This window comes from Colletes latitarsis, chromosome 9 (assembly GCF_051014445.1).
Source record: "Colletes latitarsis isolate SP2378_abdomen chromosome 9, iyColLati1, whole genome shotgun sequence".
In the NCBI taxonomy this organism is placed as follows: Eukaryota; Metazoa; Arthropoda; class Insecta; order Hymenoptera; family Colletidae; genus Colletes; species Colletes latitarsis.
Genome location: NC_135142.1, coordinates 29,461,654 through 29,479,774, shown reverse-complemented (window position 1 = coordinate 29,479,774; position 18,121 = coordinate 29,461,654). Strand labels below are relative to the sequence as shown.

Sequence of the window (18,121 nt, the reverse complement as noted above, 5' to 3'; positions counted from 1 at the left end):
TCAAGGACCAACTTTTCGAATATTTTTATAATTGCTACATATTCTATACTAAAATACGCGGCGTTTGGCTTTTTGAACATTAAAATCGTCCAATCCGTTCAGAAGTTATGACGTTTTAAAGATTCGCATGAAAATGGCGGGCAAACATTTCTGGCCAGAAATTATACTTTCGGTAAGGAATTTTTTTCTCGAAACTGAGTAGGATTTCGGGGGTATGTCTATTCACCAAAAATGATTGTAATTGACCCCCGCAACTGAAAATAATTTTTCCAGAACGATTTGAAATTTTTGAATTTAATTGTTAATAACTTTTTAACGAAGCCTCCATTAAGAAATTGGTATTCTTAATTTTCGTCTTATTTTGGCCTCTAGAATCCTCTATTAAAATTTTTCCAGGGGTGGCCGAACATCCTGTATATGTGCAAGAGCAAGAAAGAAAGGCTTCCATTCACGTTCTTTATCGATTTCCCGAAGTTGCGTGAAGTACTGACCACACGTAACATGTGGCTCGTGTGGTAGGATATGTCGCTTTCCCCGCCATTTTGTTAAACGCTAAGGAAATTCGTCGTTACTAGTATCGTTGTCAATGCACTTAATTATGCCAAATCTGACCACACTGGTCATGATATACATAAATTTGGCAACAGTGGGAGAGTCCAGTTTCGATGTACACATAACCCACTCAGTAATAAATTTTCAGTTTTTATTAAATTTTTGTTCGTGTAATAAGTGAAAATAAACTGTGGATTAGGTATAGTGCAGTGCAATAAAATATTCAATACAACGTAGATTTGTTCTTTATTATATTAATCACGTTGACTTTTTTTTTGTATTTGTGTGCAGCACAGTTACTTAGAATCTGAGGTCTAAACTGGGTTAAACTATCGAAACTGCCGATTATTTTGTATTCTTTATTGTAGTTTTATATTAAGATTCTATAAAGTAACGATGCCACGGCGTTGCTGTGTTCCCGGTTGTAAGGGGAATTATAGCAGCACATTGAAATCGGATAATTACATTTCGGTTTTTTTATTTCCGAAGGATGAGGAATTGCGACAAAAATGGATAGCTGCTATCCCTCGAAAACATTGGACACCCACAAAATATTCTGCCGTTTGTAGTCTTCATTTTGGTGAAGATGATATTCAAAGATGTAAGAAAGTTGTGACTTCTAATGGTGTACCTAGAAATGCCTTAGTAAGGTGTCCAAAACTTGTACCAGATGCGGTACCGTCTATTTTTTGCAAATCAGATTATTTTGAAAAACTTGCACTGCTGCATAAAAACAATTATGAAAAACGTAGACAACTCATTGAAGATTTTATTGATGAAGATTTCATTGTAAATTTTGTAGAATTAATAACTAAGTATGAAGAAAAAATAGAAATGCTTGAATGTTGGCATACTAAGTTAACAAATTCTAAAATTCATTTTTATAAGCTTGATTATGATAACGATCTTTTAGTAATAAATACTCAAATTGTAATTGATGACCAAATGAAAATATACATTTTTCATGAAGGTAAAGAAATTTCTATTACTAATTCAAAGAGAGTGCCACTTGCTAACAAGAAGTTGTGTAGGTGGTCTCAACTTCAAAATTTATTAACAAGATATAAATCTGAATTTGATGTACATGCTAATGATGAAATAGATCTTATTGAAAAGCATGTTAAGAAATCTTTAGAAGAACTCAATAAGGCATATACTATTGCAGACTCTATTGAACTTTCTAATGTTACATCTTGAATAACAATAGATTAAATAAAACAAATTAAGTTTACAATATTGTTAACAACCAAATGATGCCATTTGCATAGAAAGTTATTGATTTTGTTTAAAAACATGGTTTCAAGGCATGCATCGTTTGTTTTATTTAGTTATTACTCTGTTTCAAGATTTAATATTTAAGTACATAGTCATTAGTCGTATCTTTTAAATGCAATGGAAATTTCTACCGTGACTTACGATAGATTATAATGATTATATATTGCTTAATATGTATTTATTATTTATATGAAAAGCATTAATCACCGTCCGTCAAAAATTCCACTGCAAATCTCCTAGGATTCGGGAGTTGGTTAGTAGGACTCTCAATATTCAGGAATTGCACAATAGGACTCCCAATGTTGGCAGAAGCAGTGTTGCCACATTGTTCTGCACGGCTGGTATTAATGACGGCTGTGATTGAGCATATCTTTCGGTTATACATAATTATACAAAGCGTTATACATATGTACACATGTATATACTATTTATAATGGTGCTATGATAATAATTGTCCGGCAGGGATGGGCAAAGTTCTTTTCTAAATAAAAGTCCGGAGTAACGATTTAGAGATAAACAACTGTTTATCCATTATTCTTTAAATAAAAATGAAATTTTTAATTATACTATGAAATATTTTACAATGAATACATACAAATGTACCCGTTTGATCGAATAAACATGAATAAATTGCTATATGTTCGTTTCATTGGTTCCATTACTTGAATTCGATTTTACCCATCTCTGTTTTTGGGACAAGTAGATGTTCTATTCGTCCGAGCGGTTTCTGGAACAGTTAGAAATAACTACGTGCAGTTAGGGACGCTGAAGCTGCGACAATTAGGCAGACATTATTGTATGCTAGAGTCAAGAGTGTGTAACAATATTCATCGTTGTACCACTATCTTTATGAAAATTTAATTTAGTGTTGCTATTGTTATAAAATGTAAAATACTTGTACAGTCGATAGAAGCAATCAGCGAGATGAAATCTACTACGCTGCGAGAAGGAGGAACTACCATCGCTAAACGTCTGGAGATTCTACAGAAATTAGAAGAAAGCGCGATCATAGACTAGCTTGCCGCTAATCCGTTACATGCAGATGTCGATACCTGATTAGACAGAATTTTTATTCGTTATTCATGAATAAAGTTTGTAATAAAGTAAATTGTATACAGACGTGTAATTTAGAAACATCTCCACCGATAATCAGTCGCGGGAGAAGAGAGAAGAATTGTCGGAAATATTAGTCGAAGAAAATGCGTATAATATGGATGTGACGAGTTTAAGAAAGAAGCCATTCTGCAAAGAATAGGCCATAAAGAAGAATGGAGTGTGGAAGGCAATAGAATCAAAACTTGCACCACTTTTTATCAACGAATACCCTGATCTGAAAGCTTCAAAGCACTGCAAACATGAAAGTAAATATAATGCCTGGATACAAGAAGCTACTTTTAATGGTTGGTATACCAATCGTTTTAAGTATAGTATATGACAACATCAAATGAAGAAAGTGCTGCTGTTGGTTAACAGTTGCATGGAACATACATTTTCTGAACAAGCAGAGATGATTTGACCGTAATGATTCGGTCGATGGACCAGGGTTTAATTGCAGAATGTAATTAATTGTTCTGGCATATATTACTACTTCAAGTTCTCCAATACGATAATGGAATTAGTCTTATACTGATTATAATGTAAAAGACTGCATCGACTAAACGCGGTATCAAATGCAGTAACGATGGCGGGGATTATTGCGAGAAGTAAAAATCATATACGAGTTCTCGTGAGCCTTATTACAATTGGCAGCACTGTATAATTAGTAAGAACACGCCTTAAAGAAATTTGACAGCGAGCGTATGAATGTGTGTGTGTATGACCGACTATACATGTATATGCCCGCTTCCGGTATTTTAATCCTGAGCGTACATTTTGCAATTCTATTCTCCAGATATATCCTCGTTTATGTTAATTTCTCTGTATAATAATGTTTTATAAATACTGTTAAATATAATATATGTAAACTATATAACCGCGTGTACAATTATTTTAGTCCTAGTTCAACAGGCTATGGGTTCAGATATGAAAGTTTTAAAACTTAGTCATGCGTATCTACCTTCTTCAAACAACTTTGAAAAGTGATGGGGTTAAATGCCCGCAGGAGCCGTGAAAAAGGCACCACTTACTTATCTACTATCACAGTATGATATTATTCCAGGAGAGTCGGTCGGTCTGATAGGGACAGGTCGACACAATACAGGACAATTTGGTGGAGGACCAAGAGGAACTAATTTATGTACTCCGAAATATTTGAAACCACCTTGTACTACAGGACGATACATTAAATTTGTCCATGGAGTGAGGCCCCACGGCGAATTCGCCGGTTGTATAAATCTATAACAAGGAACTTAATTATTTTGATAAACGAATGAGTAATAAAATTAGCTTATAAATTCTTACCTCACTGCCTTTATCCGTTTAATAGGAGGATAATACTCTTGGCACGATTTGTGTCGTTCTGTATTTAGTAAAGGCCAATTACACGTCGTTATCGTGCAACTAGACCTATTTACATGGCCTCGTGGACAAAGATCGCAGGATTCCTTTTCCATTAGAATTTGCGAGATGTTCACTTACAAATTTTAAACTTTATGTACACCCAAGACTGCACAGACGCGTCCAAAATGAATAACACGAAGTCAACCTAAAAGAAAGATTCATTAGTTTGAAAAAATTGAACGTTGCAGATTTATACCGTATTGTCTATGTAAACACGTGTGTGTTCATTCAAACACACATATTCATTGTACTTGCTTTTTAAAAACACATATTACCTTCCTCTTTATGAGAAACTTCTAGTGTCACGCGGATGAAACACTGAACTTTGTTTTTATGAACTAAATAAAACAATATAATTAAAGTAACTGTAGACATTTCGCTTAATTTATGTATAAGATTTAATATCTTTTTAATAAGTGCTCCGATAAAGACGAATTTAGCCATTAATTTCGTTGACTGAATCTACATAAAAGTTCTTTGATTTTCACAGTGTAGTATACCATCGAGAAGTTTTGCGACGGTGTATACTAAGTACATTCTTTCGATTTTGCAGTAAATGCCCAAGTGATAGGGAAGAGCCAGATAAAGGATCGGCTAGGGACAGCAAACAGATGGTGCGCAAGGTGCACAAGGTGTACAAGGTGTATACTTTATGGTCCCGGTATAGAAAAGCCCGCCGGTGGTGACACGTGTTCTTACGACAGGTCCAAATTCGGGAGGAGCAGGTACTGGCTTAGGTATAGGTGCGCAGGTAACGCACGGATAACAACAGCAGGGTGGGCACGTAAAAGGACGCGGGGGACAGGGTAATGAAGGAGGACAGCAGACAGTAGGCGTAGGCGGTAGGCAATTTTGTTGGCTACATGGACTAGGGCACGGGGAACAACATATTATAGGTTCTGGGGGACATGACGGGGGGCATGGTGGACATTGTGGTTCCATTGGAGGACAACAACCGCAACTGAAACAAACACCTGGTCAAGTAACCGTTATATGTACAGTTTGGGACACCAAACATTATCACGAAAAGAACAACGCTTGGTCATGCTATTGTGCCATTGAATTCTGTTTGAAAATTATAATTAGTCAAACCCGTATATGATGTTATTGTATCATTAAAAGTAATTGAAATTTTTTGGGTGATAATATTCAATGCCTTATATAGACAATAGTATTTCCACACCTTTCAATCATTCTTTTTAGATCTCTTTTACCGTAAGGGCGATCGCACCTTACTATCACCGACATGTTTGATTTGTTACTAAAATTTTATGATTGCAAATTTTATTAAAATTTCCACATGAAGAATCAGTTTGAAGTGAAAGCATGGTCGGTGGTTAAAACAATAGAACGATAAATTCTATGATCGAATAGAGACAAATTCAATTGGCTTGCGAAAGTCGAATTCACGTAGTTAATATATTTTATTTATATAATCGTTGTATAAATTGATTAAGGATGTCGGGGTTCGCGGAGTAATTATTGCAAGTGCTACTTTAAAATGCTCCTTGGTAATTATAGCTGCATTTAAGTCTTCTTCGAGTGCCTTCATGGCGGCTTCGTGACATATAGCCTGAATTTCCGCACCAGAATATCCCTCCGTAAGTTCGACTAGATCTTGAATATTTACGTCCTCGGCGATCGGCATATTTCTTAGCTTTATATCGAAAATTTCTTTCCTAGTTTCGTCGTCAGGTAATGGCACATATATTATACGATCTAAACGTCCAGGACGGAGGAGCGCCTAAGGAAAGACTAATGTTATGATCCGCGAATATTCATCGAATGCTAGGATTACACAAGAATTCGACTAACTCTATCGATTTTATCTGGCCGATTAGTGGCTGCCACTAATGTGACGCTTCCTAATGCCGTGACTCCATCGAGTTCTGTTAATAATTGTGCTAAAACTCGTTCTTGCACGTTACTTCCTCCGCTAGAAGATGAACTTCTTTCACTCCCCAGCGCATCGATTTCATCGATAAACACTATAGACGGCGAAACTTGTCTGGCTTTACGGAATACTTCTCTTACAGCTTTTTCAGATTCACCGACCCATTTCGAGAATAACTCTGGGCCCTGTAAATAACTTCAGACGATAAAAGTGACTTTACTGGAAGATACAGATATACATTTTGACGTGTTACCTTTATATTTAAAAAATTGACTTTACTTTCTGTCGCAAGAGCTTTTGCGATCATCGTTTTAGAGCAACCAGGTGGTCCAAACATCAGAACACCCCTAGGAGGAGTAATGCCCATTCTTTGAAATGCTTCAGGATGACGCAGCGGCCATTCTACCGCTTGCTTTAATTTTAATTTTAAATCTCTTTGTCCCCCGATGTCCGACCACCGGACGTTGGGTACTTCTATCAAAACTTCTTTCATTGCTGATGGTTTAGTTACAGTCAAAGCGTGATTAAAATCAGGTAGCGTCACTTTCAACGATTCAGAAGCAGATTTTGTTTTTTGTTGGCGCTTCACGGCATTTAGAACTGCTTGAGTGCATAGACCGTACAAGTCTGCGCCAACAAACCCGTGAGTAACGAACGCGATATCTGCTATATCCTCCGGGGTTAAAGTGTTCGATATTTTTGACACCAGTTTTTGAAGTATTTCAGTTCGCATGGTCGGAGTAGGCACATAAATTTCAAACTCTCTGTCTATTCTACCAGGTCTTCTCAGAGAACTGTCGACCAAGTCAAGTTTTGATGTTGTAGCTAATATTACGATATTATTGTTCGTGTTTTGTATATCATCAAAAAGTGCTATTAATTGAGCGAGAACCCTTCTTTCATGATCCGTGGTCGAAGTGCTCCGTTTAGGACATAAGCTATCAATTTCTTCTATTAAAATAATACTTGGAGCAGTGGCTTTAGCTTCTATGAAAATATCTTTTAATTTCTTTTCTGTTTCGCCAAGGGACTTACTATATATATCTGAGCTACAAATAGTAAAGGAATTTATATTATATTCAGATATTAAGGCATTGGCAATGAGAGATTTACCAACACCAGCAGTTCCATATAATAATATTCCTTTACTAATGTAAAAATCGCAGATACTTTCGCATCTACCAAGACCAATGTCAAGAACATCTTTAATGTCTTCTAATATATGATCGTATCCGCCGATATTTTCTATCTTATATTTATGTTTTTCATGTATCTTTTCTTTGTTTTCTTGTTCTCTGTTTGAAATAGTCCACTTTGTCTTGTAAAGTGCTTTATAAAACTTTATATTACATATTTCGTTTTGTGTTAAATTTAATTGTTTAAATTCTTCAAACAAACTGTTATCTGTACATTCATCTGATATAACTTCAATAATCTTATAAGTTAAATGTTTCCCATAAAAAGGCACGCTAAGTTTATTACCTACAGAAAATATTTTTCGTTCATTATGATTTTTTAATACTATGTCAATTTCTGCAGCTACATCTGGTAATGAATGTTTTCCAACACTGGTAATTATAAATTCTTTAGCAATACTAACAGGGCAGTTTAATTTTGCAATCTTAACTGGACCTTGAAGATTATTTAATTCTATGGCTGGAAGAAACATGTGGTTAGAGAAGTTCATTCTTACACATATTATCTGAAAGGGTACTATGTAAAATTTACCATGTTGTGTCAATGAAACACTTGTTAAAGTTTTGTCTTTAGTTGACCATGCTGTTTTAACAACAGCACCTCCATTGGTTAAAACTACAACAGGATCTGCTAATCCAATCTCACAGAGTTGTAAAGCAGAAACAGATACAAAAACCATGTTGTCTAACTCTCTTTGAGTAATATGTTCTGGCCATTCTATACAAGAAATATACAAATGAAAATAAAACCTTGTATAGACATTTAGATTAAATAGATGTTCCATGTTCCAATCATTAATTAGTCTGTTAATTCAAGGTTTTATCGTACATGCATCAACACAATGGTGACTATACCTTGTGGTGTATATGGTTCCATGGTACTATACAATGTACCATTGTAAATAAAATTATGATTCCACTTTTCTAGATTAGGTGGACAGTTAGTAGCATGCTCGGCTACATCTTTTTGCGTTAAAGTAATTTTACATTTTTCACACGTCACCCAAAGAGAGAGACTCCTCCTACCACTTTCTTTCGATTTCGAACTCATTCTAAACAAAATTGTTGTAAAATTACTTCTAATCTTGACACCTCGTGGTCACCAGATTTTGCAACAATTGTGTACAAAATATTTAAACGGTACACTTTACTACGACAATATAACCTATAAGGCACTTATGAGTGTTTCATGCTAAGTACCATGAAAAGTGAAAACGTACATTCTTATAAAATACGTAGAAATGCGGACAGTCTTTGAGTTACGATTCTTATTGCGACACTACGTACAAGCTACACGATTATAAAGTTGTACGGTACAACATGTGAATCACAGGCTGTGAGTGCTGTGACCGCCATTCCGCACTCGCGCATGTGCAGAGCTTGAAGCGCCAGTAAAGTATCTAATTTGTTTATTAAACTGGAGTCCATAATTTCTCCAAAGAAAAGTAGAATTAAATGGAAATTAGGCACTCTAATATCTAATAGTATAACATGTTTCATGCAAATATTTACAATGGAATGACGAGGAGCCTGGGTCCAAAACTCCATACTTCATGTCGTATGCCGGTTGATGTTAATCGGATTCAGTTACAAGAGTAAGAAGGAAAGACTTACATTCGCCTTCTTCCTCGAATTCACGAAGCTGTCCGAAATGCAGGAGCTCACGTACACGTGGCTGTACATTAGTGTGTTAAGTGGAGGGATAGTTTCCTTCAGGCACCGGTCAGCGATCTGGTAACACTGGAGGGGGGCTCATGTGGTAAAAGTTGAAGCAATGATTGCAACGCCCTCTGCAATTTCTGGGAGTACTAAACTTTGTTTCGGGTCTATTCAATCTGCTTATCTTATCTGGGTAATATATTGTACGAGGCTAGAACCCCATTACCATTTCTGTGCCACTCGCAACGTTACCAACAGATTTAGAAATGAACACAAGAGGAAGTGAGACAGAAAATGAAATTTCAGAAATTGTATTATTTTTTAACGAAATGAAAGCTGTACAGTCCATAATTGGACATTAATCGATTAATTTCATTGGAGTAATCAATCGATTAAGGTTATTTAAAAATTTCAAGATTATTAAAATACCTAAGGATGTATCTCAATGATACGTATACCGTAACTCACATGTATTTACGTATGGACAGCTTCGAGAATTCAAGAAAGAAGGCGAAAGTGAGTCTTTCTTTCTTGCTTTCGAAACAGCTGAAATCCGAGGTAAAGAATAGACTTATCGTTAGTGGGATGAACGCTATCACTGTACCACGAGTGTCTTATAACATAAGATACTCTCTTTCAAAGTGGAACAAAATGTTAAAAAGATCATACATCAAATTGTAAAGGGATCCTCGTAAGAAGGCTTTAATCTTCGTAATAGTTTTAATGGGTCGATGATCAACAATGACTCCAATGGTCACTGGTGGTCAACAGTGAGGTGGACATCAAGGTCAGCGGTCCAGTGAAGATCTAGAAATGGTCAAGAGATGGGACCAATTGAAATAGTATTGTTCTCTAGACCAAGCGGTTCTTAACTCTTCACGTTGACATTGTGCGATTTTTTGAAGCATCAGTATAGCTTAGATTTCTCCCCATTGGTTTTTTTTTTATTCGGTCCTTTGGGGGACGTGGAAAGAAATTTCGAAGTAATACAATTTCTTGAAATTCATTTTGTACTACAAATAATGAAACTTGTGACAGCAATTTTGAATTCTTCTTAGATTAACTACAAGCGAGGTCAGCAATATTTGATCATATTCTGTGATACCCGCGAGCCACCTCTGATACGCGTTTACGATAAATATATTGCAAGAAAGTGAAGGTATTTTAGAATTATTTTCTAATTTTATTTACGTGATCTTAGGATCTATTCCTTGTTACGTGCGATCATATTGTATGAAATACATTTCGTTTACGATTTGCCGTCGACCACTGTAATTAGCGAATGGAAATCAGTATCGGCGACGTCCGATTTACGAGCCGGGTAACGTTATTAGGTGATACAATCGAGGGGGGAAAAATGAGACACAAGGAAGGGCGACGAAGGGGGAGGAAAATTGGACGGGCTGGAATGTTGACGTTTGCATGGAGGCGAGATGAATCAGGTTCGGCGGAGCATAAAATCAGCATGATCGGTCGGCGCATCGGCGATCGCGGGGCAGGCAAGAGGCAAAAGACCCGATGGATGGACGGACGGGCCAGCCGTCACGGAGCGGGCCGACGTTCCCGTACCAAACGAGATTAATAGAGATCCGCCTGTCAGCCGGACGCCTCTCCGTCTGAGCGAGATCCAGCGGCTTCCAGACGGCCAGTCTTCTCGCAGATCGCAACCTGCGTGGGCAACAACCGATCGTGATCGATCGCACGGTGCGTCTGTGCCTTTGGACTACCGCTTTTGCATGCGTCGAGTACGTGCCAGTCCAAGAGTATTGCGCGCACCACGTATCATCTAGTCATCCGGGCAACGCTAGCAGCAAATGAGAATAACGACCGCTGTGACAAATTAGCACGATTAGTCCACGCGTCGGCGCGTCAACTTTGTCCACCGTTGCTACCGTTGACAGATATCGGCCGAGAAAAACGCCGCCCGGTTTTCTTCACACCGACCGTCGTGCGTCACGATTTGTACATAATAGTTGCGTTCGCCGAATTTCACCGTCCCGAGCACGGTTAAGTCGCGTTCGATCCGATACGTACGCCGCTATTCGTACCGATGCGAATAAGAATCACGAGGGGTCGGTGGGCCGTATTCGGTGGCTTCACCCTAGTTTGCCTCGTCAATTTTCCATTAGGTAGGCACTCGTCGCTCTTTTTTCTGTCCTTCCTTATCTGTCCACCTACGTTTTGTTTTTCTCGCCCTCCAAGTATTCACGGTGATCGTGTTCTTCGATCACTTTTCTTTTCTATATATTTTTTTTTTTTTTAAATCGATCAGACGTATCTCAGGAATTTCAAAACTGACCCTCGTTACGAAAGTGCGCTGTGTCGCTGTGTTTGATCTACCCCCGCACGAGACGACGCGGTCTCAAGGGACACGGCAGTCCTCATTCACCGTCGCCAACGGGGCGCGTTTCTGTTTCAGCTTGCTGTGATAAGAATTCGGGCGACGAAGGGAGGGTGCGCAGAGAAGAGGTGCGGCAACATGTGTGCTGCGCGAGACACGAAAGGATGATCGACGTTGGATACGGTAAGCGAATTAGCAAATATTAACGATGAGATTCCGGGAGGCAGGGTGCACGAGGCACGCGGGGTTGTCGAGAAAATTTCGCTGCGTGGGTTGCGTAATTTTAACGACCGGCCAAGTGCGAATCATGGTTCCCTCGTTTCTCGTTTCGACGCCCCACGTTCATGAGTGGTAAAACGGCCGGTGGTCTTGTCGCTAGATCCGATCCGGTGAATTAATATCGTGGTGTTCAATCAATTGACGCCGATTGAGAGGATGGAGCATCCGGTGGCGGCGGTCGAGTTCCTACGTTCTAAAAGATCGGGTCGCGGCGACGCGAGGACCGTCGGAATCCGTGCACCGATGCCGGGATCAATCTCGTTGTGGTTCGATTTGTCGGCTCGTAAAGATCAATTAGCGCCGCGACGGCACTGGGATTCGCTGAATCCTCGTCCTCCCGCGAACCAAGAGTTAACGTTTCGCCGAACCACCGTTCCGCGAAACGCCCGAAGGAACAACCGCCCTTCGAGTCGGAATCAATTGTCAATTAAGCGACCTCGTTGATCGCCGTGACCTGCTGTCCTCCGATACCACCCAGAAACATTCCGTACGCGTACTTTTGATCTTCCGGAGAGACCGACTCTTTCGGTTGGAAACGTTGTATGACGTCGATCGACGTCTCGACGAAAGAATATTCTTGAAAGAGATGTTTGGCTCTTCGACAAAATTCGTAGCGAAAGGGTACTAATCCCATACAGAGGATCTGAAAAACATAATTTTTAATTTCATATTTCTTACTTTTCACGTTCCTACGTATCGAAGCAATTGTTCTACCTTTTTTTTTACAAACATTACCTCGAATTTCTGGTTCGTTTCATTGATTCGGATCGCAATTTGAAACTGACTGAACGTATCCCAAAGGGTGAACTTTCTGCATCGGCGGTTTCTTCGATCGTCTATCGCGCAAGAGACACGGGACCGCGGGATCGTGTGACTCAGCCAGTGTACACGGAATATTCGCGTTTCTAGTAGATCTCGCGATAATACCATTTATAGGAAGAAACGCGGAAAGGTGCGAGGGTGTACGCGAAAGCCCGGGGTAACGTGAATCACCGTGGAATCCTCGCATTCCGCGTGTCCCACGCGTTCGCGCCAAAAATAGCACGGTCACACTATAGACGGTTCTACCCTCTTCTTATATCTTGTCAACGTTGAACGCGGTACAACTCATAAATTTCGTAGGGAGTTCGCGCGAGCATTACCAGCGGCGCCATCGGATTTTCACCGCGTCTCATTTTTCGCCCGTGAGCGCCGCGGCGCTCAATCACCAACACCGACGTCCCGACGCGGTCGAAATTTCATTGAACCGCGTTGGCCACGTTGCGCCCGACGCGTCGCAAACATGGCCAACATTGTTGCTCGCGCGCGAATTTTCAGCAACAAATAACAATTCGTCTGACGGAGTTTTTTTTCAGCACCTTTCCCTTTGTTTCTCTTTTCCAGGAATATCGGGAGAGATTATCCAAATCGATGCCGGCCATTGTCGCAAATTGTGTCCGCGACACGTTTTGGACGATCCTGGGGACGCGAGTCAACCCGCGGTGCAGGTAAACAGCTTCTTTCTAAAGAGTTAATAAGTTAACAATATATTGTTTGTCATTTAACCATCGATCGTCGTGTAGCAAAGAATTCTTTACGTCGAAGGCCCCATTGTACATTCTTCTTTGCTTCTTCGTTGCTTCGAAACTTCTTTCGCGTCTCCCAAACGGGCGAACAAAAATCGTCGATGCTCGAAAAAATCGCAGAACATCGGGCCTTTGAAATTCCAAAAGATCGCGAGCGTCGTTCGACCGGGCCCCGATGAAGATTTATTCGAATTTATTCGAAGTCTGTAATCAGTGACTCATACCTGGCGGGATGCACCTGGTGCAAAAACTTCGTGGGTCGATCCTCTCCCGCCTTTGCGAATCGGGTATACGGGACAAAAAAGCCCGTCGTCGGCGAGAAGTTCGTCGAACCGGTCGCGAGGATCGATTCTTCGACTCGAAATATTCGACGCGTACGCGTATCGTTTTGTCGATCGGGGGGATGGGGGGAAATCTCTCGAAAAACGAGATCTCTATGCGGAATCCGTTGAAAAATCGGCCCTCGATCGCGATCCATGTAGCGAACGAACGCAGAAGAAACTCTCTCGACGTGGCGCGTCGAAGAATTTCTGGACGAGCAAAAAGAGAGAAGGCGAGAGGGGACTCCGAATTCGCAAAATAAAAAAAGATACCGCGATACACGTTGCCGCGGCAGGTTACGTGTGCCAAGGGCTATGCGAAGGGCGAAAAAAGGCAGGAACGTCATGTAGATTTATGACGCACGGGATCGACCAATCCGCCAGCTGGAATGCGGCCACGCCAGGCATCGCGCGATCGTACGATCTTTCGCGACTTTTACGGCGAGTGCACCCCGTACACCGTATCGAGACGTCCCGTATCTTCGCCGATGATCACGCGCGTTTTACACGCGTTTTAGGGCCTTTTCGGACGAGACGCTCCCTGGCTGGGGGGCTAGCGATGGGAGTTGAACCACTTCGAATCGGTCCCAATTTATGCGAAGGAAAATAGTAGTTAAGCCATAGTCCTTCGTTTTTAATAAAATAAGGGCCAATGGCTGAACCAGTCGAAAAACCATAACGCGAATTAACCTTTTGTGGGTACGAGGGTGCAAGATGAGCTTCATTTTTTTGATAAAATCAAAATCAAATCAGCAAACTCACGATGCATACGATGGTCAGCAGGCTTGGATCCTTGAGTTAAGTGGATTCTGTATGGACGAAGCCTAATTCTTGAGAACGTCGTGGTATTCTGAAATAATATTCTTATTTTTTACAATGTCCCTAGTTGCATGTATCCTAAAAACATGTGAAACGTAAGTAATAAATTTGATTTCCCGCGTATTAATTTTATAGGACACCTTTGCCGACACAGTTGTTGCGATTGTTTGAAGAAACTAGAATCTTTGTAAATAATGAGTATTGGGGAAGAAGCTCGGACGCGTGCCTTTTCTCGCAAGTAAAATTCTTCTCTCCAGTGCGCCCTTAGCGCGGTGACCTTGGAATGGTGTACGTGACTTGCGGGGGTGCGTCGACGCTGAGGAACGTTCGAGAACAGCGCACCGTTTCCATCGTTGGCCATTCCCAGGTTTATGGCAGGGCTCTATTATGAATTGTACGCCACCCGAGCGCTGGAAATAACCGAAATATTAGTATTTAACTTTCGAAAACCAACGACGATTCTCAGCCTTGTCGTAAACCTCGCCTAACGATGACTCAGAGCCAACGCGACCCTCAACATTTCCTTTTATTTACTGGCATCGAGCCTTAATTGATTTTGCCACTACATAATAACTATAACAGGTCGTCCCGCGTTGTCTACAAAAATGCGTTTAAAATACAAAGAAACGAGCGAACCAGAAATTGAATAGCAAATTAATCGATTACTCTGGCAAAGTTTTACCGTAAGTTTTGCTGTGGTGCACATGGGAGTTCTCTGGTCCGTTTGGAGTTGTTCGCAAATAATTCGGGAACGGCCCTCCGCGTACGTTCGTTCCCCGTTCCCGTGGACAGAGCTATTTTCGTCACGTGATGCAACCCGATCACTGGTTTACGATCTTGCAGCACCCACGCCGCGGGAGAGAAACAAGCTCCGAGAAGGAGAAACGTTTGCACGCGATATGCAGAACGGGAGGATATGTGTTTTGCGTCCTTGGAAGGTCGTATCGTGCCGGGTCACCGATCCGGCGCCGGCTTGGCCAACTACTAAATCCCGAATCGTGTTCCTGGGACCGCGAGGATGGATGTACCTGAGAACGGAATTTATTAGAAATTATTCTTAGCCAGAAATATCATCCCGGAGGGGAAGGGAGTATTAAAGGGACACGTGGAAGGGAGAGGCACGACTGGCTGCAAAGATAACGGTCGGTTATCACGCAGCGTGGATTATTAAATGGCACGCGTGTCGCGAAAGAAATCGAGTACCGAAGAGAATATTATAAATTCCATCTGAGACAGCATCGATAATGCGCGACTCGCGTAACGTACGACCGCGATAAAGTGGCAGTATTGTGAAGCTACCAGCTACCTTTTCGGTCCATTCAGCACGTCCGCATTGGCCGAACGTTCGTCATCGCGTCAATTACTCCAACAGACAAAAAACCACAAGAGTCCCTCGACTATTCACAGAGGATCAGCGGTCCCCCTAATTAGACAATTTTGCTTATCGAGCTTCGTTTTTTAAATAAGTCTAACGCGTCCAACGACCGTGTACCTCTAACAAATATGGCGGCTATGAGGGTTACAAGTTCTATCGTTCTTGTTGGAAAACATGGTGCCCTGATCAGGGTTATTTCATCAATTTTTTTGGCGGTGACAGGGTGCAAAACCCTGTTGCGGGTCGCAGAGAAGTCAGGCCCAGAGCCGTTTTCTAGCGCCGTGGGTTTATGATACGGCAATTGTTGTTCGGGGAAAGGTGTACCACGATAATTACGTACGCGTTTGAAAGTAATTTGGAAAATGTTAATAAATCTTCCGCAGTCCTCAATTTCTGAAGTCCGTATCATAAACCTCGACTTACAAATGACGTCGGAGGTATCCCCCACCCGGTGGACGACAATTTTCTTTTTTATTATGCCATTGAACCCTCTACGGAGTTATTAGCAATGTTTGTGTACAGTGACTCGATACAAACTAGAGATTCAAAGGTCCAGCTAGTGTTCGTAAGAACTTTCACATCGTTTAGATCCTTTTAAATACATTTAAGGAGGAAACAATTTGTTTGTTATCCCAGAGATGCTTTCCGGAATCGCATTGTCGTCCGAAGGCCACGAAATTAGAGAGGGTCTCGACGATCCAAGGCGTTCGCGTGATCGAAGTCATAGAAGCTTGCGAGTGCACGAAAGATTCATCCTGTAAACGAGAATCCTTGACGCATCTAGTACATTCCGGGACGCCTCATCAAGCCGTGATGGATGTTGGAGTGTGTATGGGCCATTGTGCTAAAGGTATCTCACTTTCCATTCTCCGCGTTGTTACGCGCTTTTGAACTTTATCAATAACATCGTGATTTTTGGAAGATCTCGGATGCAAAGCAACGAGGAACAGCACGTTCAGCATCAAGGGTCCGAACGGTACGTAAGAAGACTCGTCCCGTACAGAGCGTCGAAAGAAATCCATACCGAGGAAAAGAGATTCGTAATAAATATGTTTTACAACATTTAAAAATTTTCAACGCCTCGGTAGAATTTAAATCCGGACCTTGTCACTTGAAAGAAAATTATTTCGCGTCTCGGATCATTGTCAGCCTGATAAGTCCAATCTGTTATGTCCGTCACTGTATTTGCGTATCTCGTGTCCTCGAAGCTTGACCTCAATTTCTTTCAATGCTCTGTAACAACCGGAAGCGGCTCGTCGGATGCGATGTACGCGTTAATTTTTTAGGGGACGAAGTGTACCAGGTGATCGAGAAGTGTGGCTGCGCCGGGGCATGTCACAAAATGGACCACATGGAGACCGTTCTAGACTTCAGCGAAGTTGAAATTATGGACGGAACGAACACGACGGACGTCAGACCGGTCGTTCGTGTAAGTTTGTTTTTCTCTTTTGTTGCAACGACTTTGTAATCCGCGGTTCGGTTCCTTCGTCAACAGCAAATCAACGTCGGACAGTGCGTCGGGACGTGTCCGGGGAACGAGACTGAAATGTGCATTCTGCGGGACAAAAAGGAGCCATCGAGATGCGTCGCTGGTTTGTACTCGAATCAACACACCTGCACACCGGCCAAATTCGAAGTCCACGAATATAGGTATACGACATATTACGGAGCTGGCAAATTTTATTTGCGAACAACTAATAGAATTTTTTAAGCAATAATTTTATCGGTTGTTCGAGAATACGAGTTGCCTAACTTGTATACGACGAGACGTTCACGCGTTGTATTGTTCCAGGACTCGTCGAGGTTCGAAGAGAGAGATCATACAAATCACTCAGTGTGCCTGCGTTTAAATTGGGCAGAGAGAATCAAAGGAGCCTCCTCGACCCAACGGACCAGCGGAACATAACGATTTAAACTATTTTACGCGTCGCGTAATCGCACAGTACCGTTTCAATGTTCCTACATGCACCGTGTATTGCTATGATTAATAAACATACGATGACTTTGTACAAAAAGGATAACAACGGTTACCTAAGATTAGTCCATGCTCGCCGTATTCTGTTCGCTTAAGGGAGCATTCTAAAGAATACTTCTAGCCAAACGCGTTCAATCCTCCGTAATTTGAAGAAACTGAAATGAAGAAAATCGATTTTTCAATGTAGGCTAGAATGCTCCCTTAAACGGTCATAGAATCTTTTAGAAAAAAGAACAACGAACGGAACCGCGGATCGCAATTAGTTCCAGCATGGTCGCTGGTTTCTTGCGACGCAGACGACGAGTTTCGGTTCCACGAAAACTAAACCAGGATTAGACTTGGCATACGAATTCGCCCTATCGTTAAAACGCG

General features: G+C 41.1%; 4 protein-coding genes across 7 annotated transcripts; 2 read left to right on the top strand and 2 right to left on the bottom strand.

Moving 5' to 3' along the window:
• Positions 1-460: 460 nt before the first annotated feature.
• Positions 461-3,111, top strand: LOC143345406 (uncharacterized). Its single transcript, XM_076772498.1, has 2 exons — positions 461-751; positions 844-3,111. The coding sequence occupies exon 2, from the start codon at positions 949-951 to the stop codon at positions 1,747-1,749; it is 801 nt and encodes a 266-aa protein (XP_076628613.1). The 5' UTR covers positions 461-751; positions 844-948; the 3' UTR covers positions 1,750-3,111.
• Positions 3,112-4,609: 1,498 nt separating this feature from the next.
• Positions 4,610-5,574, bottom strand: LOC143345407 (uncharacterized). Its single transcript, XM_076772500.1, has 2 exons — positions 5,510-5,574; positions 4,610-5,287 (listed from the first exon to the last, which is right to left on the bottom strand). Exons 1-2 carry the CDS (start codon positions 5,572-5,574, stop codon positions 4,921-4,923), a joined length of 432 nt encoding a protein of 143 aa, XP_076628615.1. The 3' UTR covers positions 4,610-4,920.
• A 15-nt stretch (positions 5,575-5,589) lies between these two features.
• LOC143345405 (ATPase family gene 2 protein homolog A) lies at positions 5,590-9,147 on the bottom strand. 3 transcript variants are annotated; one of them, XM_076772495.1, is made up of 6 exons: positions 8,637-8,779; positions 8,272-8,468; positions 7,949-8,134; positions 6,474-7,876; positions 6,142-6,405; positions 5,590-6,070 (listed from the first exon to the last, which is right to left on the bottom strand). In XM_076772495.1, the coding sequence occupies exons 2-6, from the start codon at positions 8,465-8,467 to the stop codon at positions 5,741-5,743; spliced, it is 2,379 nt and encodes a 792-aa protein (XP_076628610.1). In that variant the 5' UTR covers position 8,468; positions 8,637-8,779; the 3' UTR covers positions 5,590-5,740. The 3 variants fall into 3 exon arrangements, with proteins under 3 accessions (XP_076628610.1, XP_076628612.1, XP_076628611.1); XM_076772496.1 differs by lacking the exon at positions 8,637-8,779 and adding an exon at positions 9,031-9,146 and having other exon boundaries at positions 5,724-6,070; XM_076772497.1 differs by lacking the exons at positions 8,272-8,468; positions 8,637-8,779 and adding an exon at positions 9,031-9,147 and having other exon boundaries at positions 5,591-6,070.
• A 1,385-nt stretch (positions 9,148-10,532) lies between these two features.
• LOC143345516 (uncharacterized) lies at positions 10,533-17,785 on the top strand. 2 transcript variants are annotated; one of them, XM_076772721.1, is made up of 8 exons: positions 10,533-11,204; positions 11,495-11,599; positions 13,079-13,182; positions 16,411-16,624; positions 16,697-16,750; positions 17,061-17,203; positions 17,270-17,424; positions 17,567-17,785. In XM_076772721.1, exons 1-8 carry the CDS (start codon positions 11,126-11,128, stop codon positions 17,622-17,624), a joined length of 912 nt encoding a protein of 303 aa, XP_076628836.1. In that variant the 5' UTR covers positions 10,533-11,125; the 3' UTR covers positions 17,625-17,785. The 2 variants fall into 2 exon arrangements, with proteins under 2 accessions (XP_076628836.1, XP_076628837.1); XM_076772722.1 differs by having other exon boundaries at positions 10,660-10,820.
• Positions 17,786-18,121: the final 336 nt, after the last annotated feature.

Bases quoted from the DNA above. Each gene is read 5' to 3' on its own strand.
- LOC143345406 (XM_076772498.1), top strand. From the start codon at position 949: ATGCCACGGCGTTGCTGTGTTCCCGGTTGTAAGGGGAATTATAGCAGC.
- LOC143345407 (XM_076772500.1), bottom strand. From the start codon at position 5,574: ATGTCGGTGATAGTAAGGTGCGATCGCCCTTACGGTAAAAGAGATCTA. The intron at 5,288-5,509 runs GTGTGGAAATAC...TGTTTGTTTCAG, and splicing joins CTAAAAAGAATGATTGAAAG to TTGCGGTTGTTGTCCTCCAA.
- LOC143345405 (XM_076772496.1), bottom strand. From the start codon at position 8,467: ATGAGTTCGAAATCGAAAGAAAGTGGTAGGAGGAGTCTCTCTCTTTGG. The intron at 8,135-8,271 runs GTATAGTCACCA...TTTCTTGTATAG, and splicing joins GGAACCATATACACCACAAG to AATGGCCAGAACATATTACT. The intron at 7,877-7,948 runs GTAAATTTTACA...TGTTTCTTCCAG, and splicing joins TGTTTCATTGACACAACATG to CCATAGAATTAAATAATCTT.
- LOC143345516 (XM_076772721.1), top strand. From the start codon at position 11,126: ATGCGAATAAGAATCACGAGGGGTCGGTGGGCCGTATTCGGTGGCTTC. The intron at 13,183-16,410 runs GTAAACAGCTTC...TTGTTATCCCAG, and splicing joins CGAGTCAACCCGCGGTGCAG to AGATGCTTTCCGGAATCGCA. The intron at 16,751-17,060 runs GTACGTAAGAAG...TTAATTTTTTAG, and splicing joins CAGCATCAAGGGTCCGAACG to GGGACGAAGTGTACCAGGTG.